Source organism: Drosophila gunungcola, unplaced genomic scaffold, assembly GCF_025200985.1.
Source record: "Drosophila gunungcola strain Sukarami unplaced genomic scaffold, Dgunungcola_SK_2 000019F, whole genome shotgun sequence".
Classification (NCBI taxonomy): domain Eukaryota; kingdom Metazoa; phylum Arthropoda; class Insecta; order Diptera; family Drosophilidae; genus Drosophila; species Drosophila gunungcola.
Window position 1 is genome coordinate 708,570 of NW_026453201.1, and position 23,253 is coordinate 731,822.

A 23,253-nucleotide genomic window follows, 5' to 3' on the forward strand; every position below is an offset into this window, starting at 1 on the left:
TACCATATCGTGTGAGGATCTGTTCCCGTAAGACTTTTAATACAGTTTCTGTTGTTGCTTTTCTGACGGCTGCTAGCTCCACCCACTTGGAGAACTTGTCGAACATCACTAGAAGCATGTTATTGCCGTGACTAGACCTTGGTAGTGGACCAACGAAGTCTATGCAGAGTGTTTCCCAGGGTGCTTTTGCTATTTTTATTAGCATTGCCTGTTGCTGTGAGGTCTTGTACCGTTGGCATGTCTCTGTGCATCCCTTGCCAATAGTACGATGCCATTACCCGATGCTTCGTTTTCCTAACTCCTAGGTGACCTGCTGTAGCTTCGCTGTTGTTTTCTCGTAGCACCCGTTCTCTTTGGTTCTTTGCCACGCATAGCTTCCATGGTTGTGTATCCTCGTCTGCGGCCCATGACGGTAGATGTCTGTATAGTTTTCCTTCTATTAGTGCGTAATCTGGCCATGTTTCTGGTTCTTTTTCTATTGCAAGGAGTTTCTGTTTTATCCACTCGTCCTCCTCTACTTCGACTCCGTGTATTTCTTCCTCGAGCATTCGGGATAATGCGTCTGCCACGACGTTAAGCTTGCCTTTGCGATAGCGTAACTCGAATGAGTATGGCTGCATTGCCAATGCCCATCTGGCAATCCGTCCTGAAGGGCTCTCGATCGAGTTAAGCCATTTAAGTGCTTGGTGGTCCGTGATAACGACGAAGTGGTACCCTTCCAGGTACATCCTCATTTTCTGGATGCCCCAGTGTATTGCCAGGCACTCTTTTTCGGTAGCAGAGTAGTTTTGTTCTGTTTTTGTCAGCTTCCGACTGGCATATGGAATAACGTGTTCTTCGTTTTCGTACTCTTGGGTCAGTACTGCTCCTAGTCCGTTATTACTGGCGTCAGTCTGAAGTACAAAGGTTTTTTCAAAGTCCGGACAAGCCAGGACCGGTGCTTCGGTTAGGGCTTTCTTTAGGTTTTTGGTCGCCTCTTCTGTCTCCTCGGTCCATTTGAACTTTGTCCCCTTCTTGACAGGTTGTACAGTGGTTGCGCTAGTTCAGTGAAGTTCGGGACGAATCTTCTGTACCAGGAGGCCACCCCTAGGAAGCTGTGTACTTGCTTCGTTGTCTTTGGGCTTGGCATGTTGAGGATCGCGGCTATCTTTTCCGGGTCGGTGTGTATACCTCTTGCGCTAATTACGTGACCTAGGTATTTCAGTTCCTCCTTAAAGAAGTGGCATTTCTCTGTGTTGATTTTTAGATTTGCCTTGCGGAGTCTCCTCATTACCTCCTGTAGCTTCTCCAGGTGTTCCCGTTTCGTGCGTCCGATTACCACTATGTCATCCAGGTATGCGAACGCGAATGGTTCCATCTCTGGTCCGATGACTGAGTCTAGCGCTCTTTGGAACGTCGCTGGTGCTGTGTGTAGTCCGAAGGGCATTATTTTCCACTGAAACAGTCCGCGTCCTGGTACCGTAAAGGCAGTGTACTGTTTACTGTCTTCGTCCATCGGTATCTGCCAGTAGCCACTTTTCAGATCCAGTGTGCTTATGTATTTTGCCTCGCGGAGTTGGTTGAGAATGTGATCCATTCGTGGTACTGGGTATGCATCTCGCTCAGAGTGCTCGTTCAGTTGCCTATAGTCTATGCAAAGCCTCCATTCCTTGTTTTTCTTTTCCACGATTACCACTGGCGAACTGTAGGCGGAAGGCGAGGGTTCTATGAGGTTCTGTGCTATGAGTTCGTCGACTTGTTTGTTTATTATAGACTGCATTGCTGGGTTTCGAGGGTAGTACCTCTACTTAATTGGGCGGTCGTGCTTCATGAAGATTTTGTGGCTTGCAATGTGACTTACTCCTTTAATTTGGCTCATCATCTCTAACTCCCTTTTGAGGGTCTCTTGGATCTGTGCGTCTGTTAAATCCCCTGTTTCTAGTGATCCGATGCCGTGTCTTTTGTGTTTCTTGCTCCTGCGTTGGTTCCTCTTCTTTTTCTTAATTTTTGCTGTGATGCCTCCGCATTCTAGTGTAGCGTTGCATTGTTCCAAGAAGTCTATTCCCAACAGTAGGTCTCCGATGACTTCGTCGAGGACTAATAGTGTTGTTGTGTTTGTTTGTGTCCCGAGTTGTATTGGTACCTCTAGTGCCTCTGTGACCGTTCTGCTTGTTCCGTATGCAAGTCTTATGGCTTCAATTACTTGTTTTCTTTTCCCATGTCTGGCTATTCTACTGGCTAGTTCTTGGCCGATAAAACTCCGTGTGGCTCCTGTATCAATTGCACCGCGAATTCTTGTGCTGCCTATGATGACTTGTGCTAGTAGACGTCGGCCGTTGAACTTTATTGATGTTGCGGGTGTGGTGTGTGCCCTGGGTACCCGCTCTGACCCCGTGAGCGTCTTCCGTTTCCCGTCGTTTCATTCCTGCGATGTGTTCCTCTGTGTCGGTTGTCCCGCTAATGCCTTTCAGTTGGTTTCCTGTTCCGTTAGGTGCTTGTGATGGGCTTCTTGCGTGTTTCTGAGGAATTTCCAAGAGGCGTTTGATAGTTTCTTCGTCGTGGTTGCCGTTCTTTATAAAATCTGACATTTGTCTTCGCATGTCCTCGCACAGTGTTTTTGGTTTGACCTAGAATTCTATTATTTAGGCTTCCAGTTGGGCTCTATTGGCATTGTTTATCCAGCCTCGAGTTAACTTCTCTGCCATTGTATTATATTGTGTTGTGTTGAGGAAGAGGGTAAAGGATCTTTGGTGTTTCTATTTGAGGATACTGTCTTTTTGTGTTCAATTTGCTCGGGCGCCACTGTAACGACCCTGTTTTGGGAGGCGGTATAGCTCGCCGTGGCCAGGGTTCGAGACAGAAATTTATTTCCTCTTTTGATCGGTTTACCTCCCTTTCCCCAAATAATAACACAAATCGAACGCTACAGAGTGTGGTTATATTTTAATCGTACGATTGATTAAGACTACGTTTTCGAGCGTGATACTGCTTGCTACGTGGTGTCGGCGCTGCTGAAGGGCCGAATGTGGTACTGCTTGTTGATATCGACGCTGCGGAAGGGCCGATTGTGGTTCTGCTTGGTGATATCGGCGCTGCGGAAGGGCCGAGTATATCGCAGCTTGTTGAGTATCGCACTGCTTTATGTGCGGGATCGGCGCTACGGAAGGGCCGTATGTTGCACTGCTTGCTGCTGGCACCACGCAATGGTTCGAGGAACTGCTTGGCGTTGCCGATGTGTGGTGGCTGAGTGTACCGTGTGTTGTTGACGTCGTGCGGTCGCTGGGTACACTGCTTGGTGTCGATGATGCGCTGTGGCCAGGTGTACTGCTTGGCGTCGGCGTTTCGTCGGTCGAGTACGTCGGGTTCGAAGTGTTCTGGGTCGTTTTTAGAGGAACGAACTACTTGGATTTTCTAGTGGGATGTGGGAATGTAGGGCATCGTTAGTTTCGAGCTGCCGTTATATTCCGTATCGTTTCCGGGTCGGAAGCCGGAAACGTGACTTCTGGGAGGAACTCACTGAGATGGGCCGGAGTTACGAAAACCGTGCCGGGCTCAGCGATCTCGATCGGGCCTGGGTGCGTATTCCTAAACCACACCGGGCGTCGGTGATTCTCACCAGGTCGTAGAGCCGAATTTCAAACCGAACTCTTACGGACCCACCACCACTACCAAGACTAACTACCAGAACACTTACCCGGGTATTCCTCCTGTTGGTTGTTTCCTCAAGAGTCGTCGGAACGCAAGTGACTGGTCTGGGGCTTTGTCTCCGCTTATATAGGCGCTGCTTAGTGTGACCAGATCGGACGATGATGATAATCCCGCTTTGGGTAATCGGGTTTAATGGGCGATGATTATCGGCAATCGATAACTTCGTCAAATAAATGTGACCGGGTGCTGTAGGCTTTGGGCGCGCGTTTGAATAATAAAGGGCCAGTATTTGGAGTGTTCTTTTTAAGCTTTAATGTGAAAGTTAAATTGTTATATATTTGTGACGGTGGATCGTCAGTCATACGATCGCCGGAGGTTCTCGGCGACGCAAGGGCATGTAAGAATGCCGTCCCCTATGACAAATAAAACCCCTGAATGAGGCACATATTCACTTGCACCGGTTATAGGTTATGACTTACCCCTTGAGGGTGTGGTAATTAAACGTTTTGGCCAGAATCTCACCAAGAATTGGTTCACTGCCACTGTAGCACCTTATGCCGTGCAAAAATGTGTGCAGTGGTGAGCTGCGAATCGGCCACAACCTCTTTACTTTTAGTTGTATTATCGCTGTTCTTATGCCAGCTATACAACCGCTCAGGTCGAGACTCAGATTAAGAAGAAACAAAAAGGAAAGCAAACTTCGGCAAGCCGAAGTTCATATACCCTTGCAGCTATTGCAAGAATTAAATACTTTTGAAAACATTAAAATTATTATTTACTTGCGTATATGTGGAAAAACATTGAAGCTATGATGATTTGCAGCTCAATTATTAGATAGTTATTTTATATATTTTTATTATTTCTATGGGAGCTATATGATATAGTCGTCCGATTTTGATGAAATTTAAACTGTAATTCTAAAATATTTAACCATTACTATATGTCGATTTTTTTTTGGATTTTTTTTTCGGTTATTGCTATGGAAGCTATATGATATAGTCGTCCGATTTTGATGAAATTTAAAACGTAATTCTGAAATACTTAACCATTACTATATGTCAAAGAACTAAAAAAAATTAAGAAACAGCAAAGTTATAATTTTTTTTTATTTATTTTTCGATTGTTCCTATGTGAGTCGTCCGATCAGGCTCGTTCCGACTTATATACTACCTGCAATAGAAAGACAACTTTGGAAAAGTTTCATGCAGATAGCTTTAAAACTGAGAGATTAGTTTTCTTAGAAACGGACGGACAGACGGACATGGCTAGATCGACTCGCCTAGTAATGCTGATCAAGAATATATATACTTTATAGGGTCGGAAATGTCTCCATCACTGCTTTGCAAGCTTCTGACTGAAATTATAGTACCCTCTGCAAGGGTATAAAAAGGTAAATTTTTTAACAAAAATTTTTAATATTTTTATTGTTCCTATGGGAGCTTTATGTTATGGTCGTCCGATTTTTATGAAGTTTAAACCGTAATTCTTAGATTTTTAAATTTTACTATATGTCGAAGAACTAAAAAAAATTTTTAAAACAGCAAAGTTATAATTTTTTTCATTTATTTTTCCGATTGTTCCTATGGAAGCTATATGCTATAGTCGTCCGATTTTAATGAAATTTAAACCGTAATCTGAAATAATTAACCATTACTATATGTCGAAGAACTAAAATAAAATTGAAAAACCGAAAAATTATAATTTTTTTTATTTATTTTTTCGATTGTTCCTATGGGAGCTATATGCTATAGTCGTCCGATTTTGATGAAATTTAAACCGTAATTCTGAATTACTTAACCATTACTATATGTCAAAGAAATAAAATAAATTAAGAAACAGCAAAGTTATAATTTTTTTGTATTTACTTTTCCGATTGTTCCAATGGGAGCTATATGCTAAAGTCGTCCGATCCAGCCCGTTCCGACTTATATACCACCTGCAATAGAAAGACAACTTTTGGGAAAGTTTCATGCAGATGGCTTTAAAACTGAGAGACTGGTTTGGGTAGAAACTGATGGACAGACGGACCGAAGGACAGACGGACAGACGGACATGTCTAGATCGACTCTCCTAGTGATGCTGATCAAGAATATATATACTTTATAGGGTCGGAGACGTCTCCTTTACCGCGTTGCAAACTTCTGACTGAAATTATAATACCCTCTGCAAGGGTATAATCATGAAGTTTTCGAGGGCGGATATTACAAGATGGGTTACAACCGGAATTAGAGCTGGGTTTTCGCTAAAAACGTTAACGCTAATGCAGTCCTACCTATTGACGATTAATCTTCCACTCTTAAGATTGCCATTTACAGCCTATACCGCCCGTTAGGTGGCGCAACTAAACATACGATGTGTGGTTCTATACTCCACTACAACAACTCCAAAAGTGAACGCCTAGATAAAGGTTCTGCTTCAGAGAAGGAACTATGTGAATATCAATCGCCTTTATCTGACCATTATATTCCATACCTGTGCTTAATCGACCCACAATATATTGCTTGCTCCCATCTGCAGTACAAATATTATTAAAGATTCTGCGAATGGGGACTTCACTACCAAGAATTTCCTGTGCGAACTGACCGCCGATACAACTCATAGCGGCTCCGGTATCTATTAGCCCTTTAGTTTTGCGATCAAGGATTTTGACCACTGTGTAAGGACGCTGGTCGACACAAGTATTGCGAAGCGCACTTAAGTCTTTAGTAACTTTCCAGAACATTTTTTAGTCTATTTGTATTTCGTGAACTATTTTTAATTTTAGAGTTATTAAGAAAAGAAGATTTGTTACTAATAATTTTAAAATTACTAACTCTCTGATGCCATCCATCCAAAAGAGCATCATCAGGAGTAAGAGAGTCCTTTACAGGACGGTTCCTAATGGGACTTATAAGTGCTCGTTTTCGGTGTTTGTTGACTACGTCTTCTGAACACACCGAGAACGAGTGACTTTGGTGTTCTGCTGAAGGTTTTTTTGACATCTTTGGCACGACGGCTTGTACGTGTTGCGTGCGCCACATCCATAGCAAAACACTTTTCGAGGAGCAGTGCAGTCCTGGTACCTGTGACCTTCCTTTCTACAGTTCCAGCAAATTAGAGATATTGCTTCAACTACACCATCATCTTCTTCAAATAACTCTGATTCACAAACTTTATGCTGGTCCTCTAGCAGTTCTGAGACATGGCTTTTAAAAAGAGAATTCTTTTTATATATTTGATTCCGCTTTATTTCATCAAGGAAACATTCTCGTCTTCTACATATTTCGCGATGTTTTGAGATGGTTTCCGTGGGAATATTTAGGATTTCGTGTCTTATTTCTGCTCTCAGATTGCGCCTTAGAATCTCTATCAAGGCTTTTTCATTCAAAGGGCAGTCTAGGCTATCAGTCAACTGGACTATGGCATCATAAAATGAATCGAAATTCTCTTTTTCTTTTCGATCTCTAATCAACTCTCGAATATCAACATCTGTCCTAGTATCCCTGAATTGACGACGAAGTGCGGCACACAGTTCGCTCCACTTTACGGATTGCACTGATTTATGATACCGCCAGTAAAAGACACTTGCCGTACCCTCAAACAAAGCACTTGCGTTGCTACACATTACATCGAATTTTGAATCAACTGTTTGACCGGTTAGAGCTTGTACTCTGTATATGAAATTATCTACGCTTATGCCGCCTGTGTCTTCGCTAAAACGGAGTTTCCATCCATTCATTATATGTGCCACCTTATCTGGCCTGTGAAAAAGTTCTGTGGCTGTTGATCTCGGTGAAATGTTAGCCTGCGATAGATTTTGTCCTGTATTCTATTGCCTTGCATCTTTGCCAAGAAGCTGATCAAGTGAGGACCCTATATCGGTAGCGCTATGAAGTGGCGGTTGGGGAGTTCTAGCCGCTAGATTGGATTGAATCATGTTGGACATTTTTCTTATAACTGCGTAAGCAACTCGTGTTGCATAGCTTTTACTGCATCTAACACCATACTTTGTAAGTCCTCGCCCCCACGTTCTCGACTCTGACATTCTTTCTCCATAATTTCTGATCCCTGACTTTCGCCCTCTGCTTGTGAACTTAAAAGTTATTGACTTCTTGTTTTTTGTGCGATAAAACTATCTGATCTTGCAGTTAGTTCTCCAGAGTTAACCTGTAAAACTCTGGGCAGGTTTTCTTGCTCTTCAAATGTGTGCTTATACACTTTCTATGAAACCCGTGCCCGCATTTTGTCTTGTATAAATCTTTTTCATCAATGCGTGAATTGCATAAGACACAAAAATCGGACGATCTTCCGGCTTCTTCGCTATCTGAATGGTCTACTCCCATAGTTTATCAATTTCCCGCTGACACAACAGTTGGCTGGTTTGTAAATCAAATTTGAATTTCGAAATGGAAAGCTGAAGAAAAATTCGGAATAATCGAAAATGTAAAATCATAAGCAACTAGCTTATGTTAATCAGAAAATTTATGACGGTAAAACAATTAACGCCATGCATAACCAAGAGCTCATCGACGAAGTTCTAATTTAAAATGATGTGAGAAGTTCCTAAGAAAAAAAGGAGAAAAGGTAAAGCTGAGAATGAATGCACAAAAAGAGAATACTGGCTATTTTGATCATTTGACCTTCGTATCAAACGTGGCCAACCTAAACTACGAATAGTTCTTTTTAGGATTGTAGAAATAAAATTCCCTGGTAACAATTACTCAAAGACCTAATTCCTAAACCCGCGGTCAGGCTTTTTCTTATTTGCATTAGCTCTGTTATCCTGCAGTGCCGAATTACTAGACTTTAGCTAAATTCCATATGCATCGCTGCGTCAAGTGTGGTTAGCCAAAATAATTAGTTAATTGTAATTGACCAAAATCCAAAGCACTTGACCCATGTGGTTTAACACAAATAAAAGAGACAGATGTGTCAAAACTTTAATCGTGGTGAGTTTTTACTATTTCTGAAAATATAAACACTGCATTCCAATGCGATAGAAAGTTGACACGGCTGGCTAGGAAAATTATAGAAATATAACTGAAAGGAAAGGTATAGTATTTGTATTCTATTTAGTGGGTTTTACTGTACAGTAAAGCCACCATTTTGGGCGCCAAATTATTCAGACATTACTTATTATTATTCCTGTAACGAACAACGTTGAGCTGATGGTATTGCAAACTGTTAGCCCTGCACGCGTTTAAATCCGGCTCTAACTCGTCAGCGAATGTCGTGGTCTTCTTGACAGGCTGCAGCTTACGGGTGCTCTTGAATATCTTTAACAATTAAAATGAATCGCGTGCAAACAGGCAACGAGCCAATATCGGCCGGAAAAGAGATAGCATAACAAATAGACAGACAGACAGATAGAGATAGCACTTCTCACATTACACGCCCCTAGATGTAAATGGGGGTGTCATCAACCCACCCTACCTTGGCCAATGCTCTTCCAATAAAATACTGCATCAGGCCCCTTTTAACAACTGGTTCTACGAAGGCTCTCGGGTTAGCATGGAGTTATAAACAGGATTGTTTACTCAAACATTATAATAATTGTTAATTCTCTACATATAAGAGGGAAAGATATGAACTTAATTTACATTTAGATATTTTTGTATGCAGGTATTGTTTAAAACTAGCATGCATAATCCTTAATAAAACTGTAAATTTTCATAACTTCATGTGTCGTGCGATCTCAATTACAGTAACAAAAGGCTAATAAAATATATTTAAATTTAATATTACAGATTTACTCTTTTTTTCTTCACTGTTTGTTTCATAAGAAATATTGTCGTAAGCATTCAGACATTTTATTTAGTATTTATTTACTTTTCATTTTATTTAGTGTTAATTTACACTCGATCACTTAATTGAGAAATAAAATTTCGGATAACTCTCAATACCTTTAAATTTGCCGCAGGGTATAAAATTGTCAAACTTGGATATCCCACTGATGAAAGCGCTTCCATATGTTGGTGGTGTTGCTGAAAATTTGTAAACAAATGCAAGCCAAAGAAGTTCGGAAATTATAACATTATCGGCTCATACGTCTGCACATATTTAACGTGACCGAAATTTGCATACACATCTCTTGAATTTTACATGTCCCTACTTTGCCTATATTCGCAAATAGAGTAAATTTATAACTAATGATAAAAACTTTCGAACTTCTTGTTTTCTCCTTATTTACAACTAATTTTCATTTTTATATTCACATTTCGTTTAACATTTTTAACTGATTTATATTTTTATTGATTTTAATTAGTAGAACTTAGCATTATCTTATACGATCTCTATGTCTTCATTAGGTTTTATGTGTTTACTTGGCGATTTCAAATTTACTAAATTTTTATTTGCGTAAACAACTGGGATTGCTTTTACTTTTGTGTTTATATTTAGATTTGCGCTCACTTTTACCCGTGTATTTTTCGTTTACTCTTATACATATATGCATATAGCTTTGCGCTTACTTTTATATACGCATTTTGCTTTGCGTTTACCTTACTTCTACTTTTGGGCACTATTCTGACCTAGTTTTAGACACTTCACTATGGGAATTACTGGGATTTATCTACTGTAGGCCATAGCTGTTGATTAGCAGAGCACAGACGTATGATACCAAAAAAAAATGCACTGTACACTATTGCGGCACTATTGAGCTCCTGATGGGGTTTCCTTATCCTCGTTGCACCGGGGTTTAGTCGAAGACGTTGGCGAACTGACGGCCTTTTTGGGGCAGAAATGACTGATGAGGTTCTCGGCGATGAAAGGGCATGTAAGAATGCCGTCCCCTATGACAAATAAAACCCCTAAATGAGGACATATTCACTTGCACCGGTTATAGGTTATGACTTACCCCTTGAGGGTGTGGTAATTAACCGTTTTGGCCAGAATCTGGCCAAGAATTGGTTCACTGCCACTGTAGCACCTTATGCCGTGCAAAAAACTTGTGCAGTGGTGAGCTGCGAATCGGCCATAACCTCTTTACTTTTATTTGTATTATCGCTGTTCTTTTGCCAGCTATACAACCGCTCAGGTCGAGACTCAGATTATAAAGAAATCATGAGGTTTTCGAGGGCGGATATTACAAGATGGGTTACAACCGGGATTAGAGCTGGGTTTTCGCTAAAAACGTTAACGCTAATGCAGTCCTACCCATTGACGGTTAATCTTCCACTCTTAAGGTTGCCATTTACAGCCTATACCGCCCGCTAGGTGGCGCAACTAAACATACGATATGTGGTTCTATACTCCACTACATGATATACAAATTAATCTTTTCGTATCGCAACGGTGTGCTGTCGTCGTCAATAGATGCTCCTTCAGGTGGTCCCTCGCAGTTGCAGATGATCCACGTAGTACAATTAATATAGATGGCTTTCCAACGGTGAATTGCCGTCGGCAATTGAAGTTCCCTTAGGTGGTCCCTCGCAGTTGCAGATGATCCACGGAGGGCGGGGAGTAAGACTTGCCGCTATCTTTGTAGGCCGGCTGGCCGAATAATCCTCAGGATGAGTTACGATGATTATGGAGGAAGGGTGACTGCCCTTCTTTAACTGCTGGCCTAGAGACTCAGACAGTTTTCAAATGATAAAGATTTAACGACGGTTGTCGGAGTTATATTGTATGAGCAGCGGCTCTTTATTTGCCTGAAGTCAAATCTAAACTAAAACTTAAAGCTACACAAAAGAGACTCATAGCGGCCACTCCAATGGGCAGTGCTTGCCGGCTATGCACGAGCTTCCGGCCAGACGCTGTGTCAGCAATTTGGCCGGAGCGAGCCTTCGGACGATCGGTCATCGCCGTCGCCCGGCTTACTTAGTTAACTACTCCCCCCTCAGAATTAAGGCCGCCCTCGGCCGACCCTATTTTGGCGATCACCTCCTTTAGTTGGGCCGTGGATCTCCTGGCCTGGGTGACTCGCTGATAAGTGAGGCCGATGCAGATCAACGCGCAGCAGATCGCTCCCACGATCAGCAATATCTGGTGTGAACGATAGCCGTTGATATTTTCCCCGAACTTCTTAATGTGTTCCAGGTTACGCTCACTCAAGCGGTGAAGGTACGGAAGGCTAAGTGTGTTGTGCTCCAGGGTGATGTTCAGGATAGGCGAGCTAGCCACTCCTGGTACCCTTTTCTGGGCTACGTCATGATTGACATATCGGGTTTCGTTAACCGTGGCGCTTTCAGTGAAAGTGATGAGGTGTGTGCCTCGTATATGGACGTAAGTGCCATTGTCCACCCTTACGCGAGCCGGACGATCGTTCACAATTAGGATGCCTTCATCTACGTAGGTGACGGGATGTAAATCACTGTGTTGGATGCCGCAATGTGCTGTGCCTCCAGCGTGGAGCTCCTGGGCGCATGACCTTCTTAGCGCCAGTTGGCAAAATGTGGCTCCCGGTGTTATGGAGCAATTTTTTACCGTGAGGATTTCTCCATTACAATCCGCTATTACCTTGTCCTCCAGCCTGAGCATTGTGTCGTGATGTGACACGGGGAAAACGGTGATTTTAATACATTCTAATTTAATTTTAGGAAACTTAATTATAAAATGCAAAATGTTAGTGGATTGCAAAATTTTTACGGACGCAACGGACAAAACATCTTTGATGGCAGTCCCGGTGGGCTCTTCCATCCATACACTTTCCAGGTCTGCATGATCTAATATGCTAGGGCTAACTATGCTAACTTTTGCAAGAGCTATTGCAAGTATGAGGTTCTGCAACTCCATTGTGATCATTCTATTTCGAGTTAATAACATCTCAAAAAGATGTCCCGTGTCGACTTGGGACTCTTTAGCTGACCTCAAGAGTTGATTGACAATGGCGGAAATTTTATTGATTTGTTCCTGTACTTTGTTATTGATACTAATTTGCCTATTGTTTGCATTATTTAATTGAAATTCGTTGAATTTAATTTTTTCGAAGTCCTCCGCGTCTGGCGTTCCCGCCACTACTTTTAACGCCGCTCCCAAGAAGTCTAAACTCCTGGCTACTCTGTGGTGGATGCTCAGTGACTCGAGCAGGTCACGCAGGTGAGCGACATCTACGCTCAAAAGCTTCTGCATGTGCGACTGGGGAAACATGTTAATCATGCCGCCAGTTTCCTCCACCACGCGCCTATACTCCGAGAGATTCGCTGAGTGCCTCAAGGATGCGAATTCTTCCCATACCAAAATCCGTCCGTCAATGACGGGAATGTATTTGGCTTGCGAGTAGTCCATGACGTGCGCCGATGTCAGGGCAAAAAGGAATAGCAGAGGTATGAGCTTGAACCTGTAATTTTGGATTTGTTGTAGTGTTTTATAAACTAGCGGGGTAGCCCTCCACCAAAGCATGACGAATTTAAGCATAATAAAAAATTATCAAATAAAAACCTATGCCAAGTGGCTAGAGATAAAAAATGTAAAAAAATTGTAAAAATTATTAGGCGAATGACAACGTGCTTGTGTTTCGCCTACTTAAGGTTGTCCTTGTGGACCACCCTCCCCTTAATGAGGACTGTGGTCCCCATGTCCGCTTCCACAGTTTTCTCTTCGCATAACGGTGAAAGCTTGTTGCCTAGTCTCCTGTTGGATTTCACTAGGACTTTGTCGCCGACATTGAACACTCTGTTCTGTCGGGATGCATTTTCCCTGCTTCTCAACTTATCCTGGGCACGCCTAATCCTATCCTGTATATCGCATTGCGGGTCACATTGTGTGACTACCACGTCGGCCGGTCTCTTATCGATAACCGAATGGATAGATTTGTTATACTTAGACGTGGCCAGTAAGATCAACTCTACAGTGTCGCTGATGCCTTTGTCGATTTTGAGGCATCTGGCAAGCTCCACTAGAGTGCTGTGGAATCGCTCCACTTGTCCGTTCGAGACGCTGTGGAGTGGCGGTGCATTTGAGATGCTAACTCCGAAGTGATTCTCTAGCATGGTCCGAATGGTGTGCGAGTTCAATGAGGGTTCATTGTCGCAGTAAATGACTCTGGCTTTAGGAAAAACGTTAAGGAGTTGTAGTAAAGCCGGTTTGAGGTCCTCTATGGTTCTAGAGGGAATTGGTTGGACCATTGCAAATTTGGAAAATTTGTCAATGCATGTGAGGAAGTATTTCTTATCAGTGGAGAAAATGTCTATGTGTAGCATTTCTCCCACATGAGACGGGACTGGCGTTTCGCCGAGTTCGTGTTTTCTAGGATGCCTGTCATATTTTGCTTTAGCGCAGGTTTTGCAGTTAGTGACAATTTCATTCGCTAACTTGGCCATTTTTGGGAAATAGTATTCCGAAAGTACCTGCTTGACATTCTCCTGTGCGGATCTGTGAGCCCTATTATGCTCAGTGGTGAGGACTTCTCGTCTCTCAGCGACTGCGAAAATATCTGTGACACGGTTCTTGCAGTGCCAGAACTTGGTGGCTGGGAATTGCCGGATCAATTCGTCCTGTATCATTGCCAGCGTGTGCAGATCGCAATGAATGGCGTTAACGCCTTTGGGGACTATAATGTCCGCAAGCTCCTCAAGCAGTGATTCCTTGCATGTGAAGTCAATATCATGCCGTCTCTTGTTTCCGAAGAGCACGAAGCTGCGTTTAGACGGAAAGCGAGCTTCTCCCAGAGTTATCTGGTTCTGAAAGCAATTCAAAGGCTTATCCGTGGTTTCGATGGTGTGTGTTAGCGACACTTCGCTGTGGATAGTGGCCGCACACGAGTAAGCTTCCTCCGCCTCCACAACGTTAAGTTGCTGTCTGGAGAGGGCATCCGCGACGAGATTCTCTTTGCCGGGCTTATAAAACATTTTAGCGCCGGACTCGTCGATGCGAGCTTTCCATCGTTTGATTTTCGCATTCGGATTGGACTCCGACACTGCGAATGTCAATGGTTGGTGATCAGTATAGATATTTATATCTTTTACTGCATATAAGTAATGGCGTAATTTGGCTAGCGCCCAAACTATGGCTAACAGCTCACGCTCGTTAGTAGCGTAGTTAACCTCTCGGTCCTTTAGGGTCCTAGATATCATAGTTATGGGTCTTCCCTCCTGGGATAGTACTGCGCCTATGCCAGTTGCCGAGGCATCCGTCGTTAGATCGAATGCCTTCTTGTAATCAGGATATCTGAGGATGACATCCTCCGAAGCCAGAATGTTACGCAATTTTCGGAAAGCAAGTCGTTGCTGCTCGCTAAATTGCACCTGCATATTTCTGGATCTGTGCCTGCTGACACTTCCATTCTCTCCTTTAAGGATATCAGAGACGGGCCTAGCTATTGATGCAAAATCTTTGATGAAGCATCGGTAATAACTGGCCAGGCCAAGGAATGATCTCACCTCGAATACATTTTTGGGTTCGGGGAATTCCTGAATGGCCTTGATTTTTTCTGGGTCAGTTGTGGCACCATTGTTGGTGACGATAAAGCCCAAAAAGCTAACGCTTTTTTTAAAAAAACGCGATTTTTGCGTTGACACCCTCATGTTGGCGTCGTGCAGGCTCTTAAGAACCCAATTTACGTGCCGAATGTGGGCGTTTGCGTCTTCTGAGAAAACGATGACATCATCAACATAGACATAGCAAAATTTGCCAACGTGCTCTCGCAGTATGTCGTCGATGGTTCTTTGGAAGATGCTGGCCGCATTCTTCAAACCGAACGGTAGCCGGCGAAACTCGTATTTTCCTCCGTTAACGGAAAAGGAAGTTTTTTCACGGTCACGCTCTGCCAGATTGATCTGATGGTAGCCCGACTTCAAATCAAGCGTTGTGAAGTATTTGGCTTTGCCTAAATTCCCTAGTATCACAGAGATATTCGGCATGGGATAGCGATCAGGTATTGTCCTCTCGTTTAATTTGCGAAAGTCTAATACGAGCCGCATCTTGCGGTTGCCCGCTTCGTCAGTGCCCTTTTTGTCTACTACCCATATTGGGTTATTGTAGGGGGACTTTGACTTTTGTATTATGCCATTTTTTAGCAACTCTTGGATTTCGCCATTGATGAAATCCGCTGCCCCCATTGGGTATGGGTAAAGTTTGGCATAAATGGGCTCGTCACTAACCGTCCTGATGGTAGCTACCACCGACGTGTTGTAGGGTAGGGCCTCGTTGGGGTTTGCAAAGGCTTTTTTTTGTTCGCCAAGCATTTTGATAAAGGCCTCTCTAGCTAGAGGCGGTGCGTCCGAAAAATCAATGTTGGTAAAATTGACGTCGGGGCACGATTGGAATTCCAATTTTTCTGCTTCGGAGCCCCATTTGAGGTAGCCGGAAGCTAGACACAGCGATGCCCCTGCCTGTTTTAACAGGTCAAGGCCAATTATGGCATCGAAGGAAGACAAATCTGGTAATATGAAGAACGTGGCCTTCAAGTTAAATAGAGAGACAAAGCACTTTTTAGTGATGGTGGTGACGCCATGGATAGAATGTATCGTAAATGGCGATTCTACTGGGCGGACGCCTTTCAACCCTTCGTATGGACGGATGAAATTTTTTGCCGCGCCCGTGTCTACCAAAAGCTTCATATCTATCCCCGCTACTCTTCGTCTGATGACAGGTAGCAGGGACTTTCCCCTAAAAAATTAATGGCGTCCGAATCATATTCATGAATGGCGTCGTCATTGATTTCCTGGGCCGCGCTTGAAGCTGCTGCAGTGTATTGTTCATTAATTTCGCCTGCGCCTTGCGCGATGTGGTTGACCCTCTGCCTCTTATGTGGGCCGGATCGACCGGACTCGGCCGGCTTTCTGTTTTGATAAGCCGGAGCTTGAGATGGCTTGAGCATCCTAGACATTGAAGGGTCAACCTCCATGGGCTCTGGCGTGTTTTCATGACGCCTGTCGTTGTGCGGAGCGGAGTGCACTTGAGCCTTGTGCTGCTTAGTGAAGTGTGGGTTTTTGCCCGCGCTTACTTGAGGGTGCGCTTGATAGGAATTTTGTTGGCGATCTTGCGCCTTTGGAAATTGCTTTCTATCCCTATCTTCTAGGCTCTTTGCAAACGATGTTGCGAAAGTGTATCTTTCGTGGTTTGATTCCACCTCTTGAGCCAATGCCAATGCAGTTGGCATATCTTTCGGCTTTGCCGAGAAAAGGACATCGGAGAGACTGCGCTTGAGGCCCGAAATAAATATACGGAGCGCGTCACCTCGGAATTTTTCGCATAGAATTCTGGCCGCCGATGCTTCGTACGACATGGTGGCTTTATTTGTGAGCAAGGTGAGCTTTTTCTCAACCTCGTCATAGTATTGTAGGAGAGTGAGGCTTCCCTGTCTAAGGGTGCCCATCTCCTGCTCGATGACGTGAATCTGACGTTTGTCACTGTATGTGAAATCGAGGCGGTCTATGATTGCATCGAAATTCAATACAGTGCCAAACGAGGATAGCACTGCATCGGCAGGGCCTCTTATTTTACTCCTAATAATTACAACCGCCTGATAGTGGCGTGAGCTATCTATGTAATTTTTAAATATATAATATGCGGCTACTGCCGCTTGCCGCCAAGAGACATATGTTTCTTGTGCCCCCGTAAATTCGGGAAGGCATTTGACGGCGTCAAGGGGCTCGTTGCATTGCACATTGTTTTTAATGTCAATGGGTTCGTAAATTTTTATTTGGGGGGTTCCGATTTGAGCGGGTGATACCCGCGTCTCTGCCACCTGCTTAGCTAAGTTTTCTATGGTTTTGCGCATTTCATTTTCCCTGCGCTGGTCCTCACCAGCCTTTTCTATGAGGGCATTGGCGATGGCCGCCTGGATGACAGCTTGGAGTTGATCTGCGTTTATGGCCATGTTTGTATTGGGATCGGCACCGGTAGCCGCCTGCCTCGGTGTAGAAGTAATAGGGAGCCTCTCCGAGTCTGACTCTGAGTCGCTATGTTGTCTTGGATCCCTATAACTTAGGAACGACATGGATAGCAATGCTAAATTCCATTACCCAAGAATTGCATGCCTAAGCAGCTATAAACAAAATTCAAACGGGACCGTGGCGGCTGAGCTGTCGCTATGATAAACAAAGAGGCGAAGCTAACAGAGTCAAAACGCGAATGAGCGGTGTCGGGTTCGCGGACCGGAGCGGGTCGAGGAAGCAGTAAAAAGACCCCAAGATTGTTGCAAAGCTAATACACAGAATTTTTAGGTATAAGCAAAAAAACAATGACACAAAAGGGCTGAATTAAATCCTATAATTTATATGAGACAGTTTCCGTCGCCAAGAAAATTAATTCAATAAATGCACAATTTATTTATTTTCCAGCAGCGCCTTTGCGCCTAAGGTGTATGATGTTTATAATTTTATGTATGGCCGTAATATCGGTAATATTTTGGCCTTGGGATATTTATTTAAAATAATTATGCAAACAATACACAATAATAAACATTTATGATACGCGTGTAATTACACAAATTAAACTGTCAATCAACTAGTTAGTATGCTAATTTATTAAAATGTTAACACGAAACCATTAATGTGGAGCTGCAGAAAGTATTCTGGCAGTGTGTTTGAATGTTTTACAAATGCAGATTGGGAAAATATATGTATGGAGGTGCTCACTTACATGGTTCCCCAATTTTATAATAATGGGTAATTTACGGTGGGCGCCAATTAATCTTTTCGTATCGCAACGGTGTGCTGTCGTCGTCAATAGATGCTCCTTCAGGTGGTCCCTCGCAGTTGCAGATGATCCACGTAGTACAATTAATATAGATGGCTTTCCAACGGTGAATTGCCGTCGGCAATTGAAGTTCCCTTAGGTGGTCCCTCGCAGTTGCAGATGATCCACGGAGGGCGGGGAGTAAGACTTGCCGCTATCTTTGTAGGCCGGCTGGCCGAATAATCCTCAGGATGAGTTACGATGATTATGGAGGAAGGGTGACTGCCCTTCTTTAACTGCTGGCCTAGAGACTCAGACAGTTTTCAAATGATAAAGATTTAACGACGGTTGTCGGAGTTATATTGTATGAGCAGCGGCTCTTTATTTGCCTGAAGTCAAATCTAAACTAAAACTTAAAGCTACACAAAAGAGACTCATAGCGGCCACTCCAATGGGCAGTGCTTGCCGGCTATGCACGAGCTTCCGGCCAGACGCTGTGTCAGCAATTTGGCCGGAGCGAGCCTTCGGACGATCGGTCATTGCCGTCGCCCGGCTTACTTAGTTAACTTACACATTTATCACAGGGTGAATAACCCGAAAGATTTCTCGGTAATTAATTGTTTTTAGAGCTGTCCTTTGTCCACGCTCCATCCATGACATTAACCTTATGAAAAAGGAACGCTTTATTTATTTATTTACTACGACTTTCACATGTGAACGGGCGTAATTTAAACAATTCATACATTTTTTAAAAGCAAATAAAAACAGTCGCTTTCTTGGAAATTAATTTTTAAAGCTTTCCGTGTACAGGCTATAGAGAATTAAGCCACAACACATAAGCACATAGTTTCGGTAATTTAGAATCCAAAGACAGGCAGTTTTTCTGCTTCAGCAACCAAGTTGCGCTACAGCGTCTTTTTCTTCCATAGAAAAAGACGGAGAAAAGTCGCGTCAACTAGTTTTTGCAAGTAGAAAAAAATTTTAAGCTTGATAAAAATATGGTGGCTATTTAGTATTTTGCAAGTATTTATATGATTTTCACTTGGCTATTTTGGGATTTTTTTGGACGTGGAGATGCATTTTGGCCAAGTGGGCGGTTTTAAGGACAATGCCTTTGAATGTAATTAAATTAACAAATGCCAATTCGATAATATGACAAAATAGGGATCTATTGTATTCCATTTGACATGCGGGGCTGGACGACCTAAATTAGTGTGGAAAAACAATCATATTTATGGGGAATTCCAGCAGGAATTAATGGATCGACTGGTTATCAAACATCATAGGCCAACATCAGTGGACAAATGATAAGCAGAGGAATGATAAGCAGAGGAATGTCAAAATTGTATTAGTTTTGCTTCAAGCCTAGTATTCAGATCGACAAAAACCGTTCGCCGCATCTGAGAGAGAGCGAGTGGCAAATAATCCGTCGGTACTCAGATCGACGGAAAAAAAATACCAGAAAATTGCAAAGCGTTGACAGATTTTTTTGGGTGTACGTACGCCAGGCCCCGACGTAAAGAATAAAAAGTTTAATCTTTTTTGGAGGTAGGAGTTGGAGAGCATGGACGTAAAAATCCAAAAACCTCAGCAAAATTTACTACAGTAACACAATGTTGACGACTAAATATTCCCAATCCATTTTTATGCCACTTTTGTTTGTTTGATTAATATAGTTGCAAGCTGGCGGGTAAAATTTGAGTTGGGTTCCGTTTGTCAACAAGCCCACTTGACTGACAGTAAGATTGTAATAGCCTGATTCCATTGGCGCATTAAAACTCATTTAGCCTAATGCGCATTTATTTACACAGAGAATCCCATAAGGCTAAATGCCGCATTTAAAATAAATGCGATTTTTAAATGCGATTAAAAACCATTCGCCCCGAACATTTTTAGAAAAAATACCGGAAAATACCGATGTTTAACGATATTTTGTTCGTACTACTTCAACAGCTGTTTTCTTTATGCAAGGTTGGCGCAATTTTTGATGTCTTTTGAATATAAAATCTATTTTGTATAAACATGACTGAACCCTAGAGCGCACGCTGCACATTCTGCTCGCAGTACTGCTGGATCTCTGGCATAAAATAACTCCCACATATACGGGGATCCTTGCCCTTTTTAGAAACTGTGGTGGACTCCATTGCAAACCCGTCATAACAACGCAATCAGTTTCTCTTTCTTGTCGTCCAAGTTGGCAAATGCCTCGGTCGCATTATGGATGTCCTGCTGAGCATTACAGAGTTTAGTAAACTCTCTCATGCTCTTTAATTTTAATTAATTTCTTTTGGATTTGCCAGAATTCAAAAGTAAACAAACCCAGATCAGCTGTCCGTGCCACTCACATGTCGGAGTAGCATTAGCTAAATGCTAATGCGCCAATGGAATCAGGCACATTTAAAAAGTCCACTAATGCGGCAATGGAATCAGGCTATAAGACCAAAACTTCGGTCGCACTAGAAAGAATAAACTTTTGATGCTGACGTTCGTCGATCTGAGTACTAGGCTTTATTGTGCTCTTTTGGCTTGTCGATATTTTTTTGCGATTCGAATGGAGAAAATAGCACCAAGTAGTATACAAAACTCCTGAAGTTGCCAGATGTTCTGAAAGAGCTAAAATTACGTCAATACTCAGATCGACGAAAACTGTTCGCCGCTTATGAGAGAGCGAAAGGCGAATAACTTTTCGACAGTGCATTTTTGCACGACGGTACTGAGATCGACGGAAAATACAAGAATTGTGCAGAACCTTGCCAGACGCCTGAGATGAACTCTCCATGAATGTTCGTCAGGCCCTGGCGAAAAAAATAAAAATTTCATCTTTGGTGTTGTTGGATTTGAACTTACAAGCGAAATGGAGGGAAAAACAACAAAAGCACAAAAAGCCGCTCATCTGCCACCATTCTAATACTAAATTTAACTCTGACGTCGTTTATATTCAGCATCTTTGATTTGGCTTTCTCAAGTTATTTTGTTTTTCAACAAGCCCAGCTGATTGACAGTATGACCGAAGCACACGAACTCGGGTGAATCTGAAAACTTCGCTCTTAATAGAAAGAATAAAGTTTTTTCGCTGGCGAAACTGTTTGTCGGTCTAGAGTACTAAATTAATTGAATTCAATTTTGTGTTCTTTTCCTTTTGCTTTATAACTTAGCTTACTTCTCGTAGGCCGATCGGCTGTGTGCAGACGCTATAAGCTACTGCCTTTTTTCGATATCTAGCGCCAAATCGTTGCCAGATAGCATCATTAAGTATTGTATGATGATTGCGTGCTTTCATCGATATATCGGTATAATTATGTGTTTTGGATGGTAAATGTTTTGGCTTAATTATCCTTAATAGCTATAAGCTACTGCCTTTTTTCGATATCTAGCGCCAAATCGTTGCCAGATAGCATTATTAAGTATTGTATGATGATGCGTGCTTTCATCGATATATCGGTATAATAATGTGTTTTGGATGGTGAATGTTTTGGCTTTATAATCCTTAATAGCCGGATTCCATTGGCTCATTTTTGCCCTCTTTCCACACAGTCCATCCGTTGGAAACGGTTGGTGTTTGCGCACTCAGCGCTTGTATTTAAATCACTAGTTGTAGGGCGAGAGCGGGAGCCAATAAAGCTTTCGTCTGTTCGCTCTTGCGAATTCGCCCCGACTTTCGCCACCGTAGCATAAGTTAGGTTCTAAGAGAAATTATTGAAATATAATTGTTAGTGATCCATCGAACGTCATCGTAGCCACTCCTTTTCGTCGCGCTTTCGACATAGTTTTCACAAGTTTCGCAATTAAAATCGTCTCGAACTACTGCGTTCACAAGTTTTCGCGTTGTTAATACAAAATAGTATTAAATTTTCAGTTGGAAATTCAAAAAAATGAGAAGCTCCGATTTCCACAGAGCACATCCAAACAAAGTCAAAAGGTCAACCATCTTTGTTTATGCATTGATGAGCTACAGCTGTTAAGATCAGCTGAAATCGGAAAGTGGATGTGATCTATGGAAACCGGAGTTTCACTTTTTTCAAATATCCCAACGGTTTTTTAGGGATGGACTGCGTGGAAAGAGGGTTGCGCCGCAGTATAATCGGCTAACTATCGCATAAAATAGTCCGTTAAGTCCGTCAAATTTTAACGGCGGACTAACCAGGAAGTTTTTGGAACGGCAAAACCTTTTGGACCATCCCTTCAAGGGATGGTGGAAGGTGGATGGATCTGGCCTTTAGCGTAATGCGCATATATTTACACAGGTTTCCTATAGGCCTAATGCCGCATTTAAAATAAACGCGATTAAAATAATTTGCCCCAAACATTTTTAGAAAAAATACCGTAAAATATTGTTTTTTAATGATATTTAGTTAGTGCCACCACTACAACAGCTGGCTTTAATATGCAAGGATGTCGCAATTTTTGATTTCTTTTGAATATTAAATCTATTTTGCGGCAAATTGACTGAAAACAAGGGCAAGCGCATCAAATCCTTGTTGCAGTACCACAATGCATTACTGCTGGATCTCTGGCAGGAAAACTTTTAAACTAATTGATGTTTTTTTTGGCACAATTTTAAATTCTTCTTTTGACAGTGAAAATTTGAGCATTCAGAACAAAAACGTAAACAAGGAACAATTGAAAATGAAAGTCGCTGAAGCAACAGGTATGCAGCAAGTGGCTTAAATTTTTAATTCAATTTTTTTAATTTTATAGTCGATTATACATGGACAGCTATTGGCAAGCTGAGTTGGGCTTCTGAAAGCTCATCGATATTTGGCCGGAGAATATTGAACAGTTGATGGGATCCCGAATAAATGTCCATGCCTACACGGAGAAACCCCAGTCCATAATGGAGGCTGGGTATGATGTTTTGTATAAGGATGTACGGATGAAAATGAAAAACCTCACTAAGAAATGCAGGTAGGTATATTACGCGTGCAATAATATATTTACCATAAATTCCATGGAATTATTCCTGGGCTCCTTCCGTATCCACAACATGGAGCAGAAAAAATTTTTTTAAATATAGTATCGATAATAGATGATGTTTAATAGCCGGATATCATTGGCGTATTAAAACGCATTAAGCCTAATTCAGATTTA

At 42.4% G+C, this 23,253-nt stretch overlaps 1 protein-coding gene across 2 annotated transcripts in view; it reads left to right on the top strand.

Annotated features, from left to right (window-relative positions):
• The window catches only part of LOC128263826 (uncharacterized), a 457,572-nt gene extending 434,608 nt beyond the window's left edge, over window positions 1-22,964 (top strand). For both annotated transcript variants that reach the window (XM_052999093.1, XM_052999095.1), the window contains one exon: window positions 22,864-22,964. In XM_052999093.1, coding sequence (XP_052855053.1) covers window positions 22,864-22,949 — 86 coding nt within the window. In that variant the 3' untranslated portion in view covers window positions 22,950-22,964. The remainder of the gene's footprint in view (window positions 1-22,863) is intronic.
• Window positions 22,965-23,253: the final 289 nt, after the last annotated feature.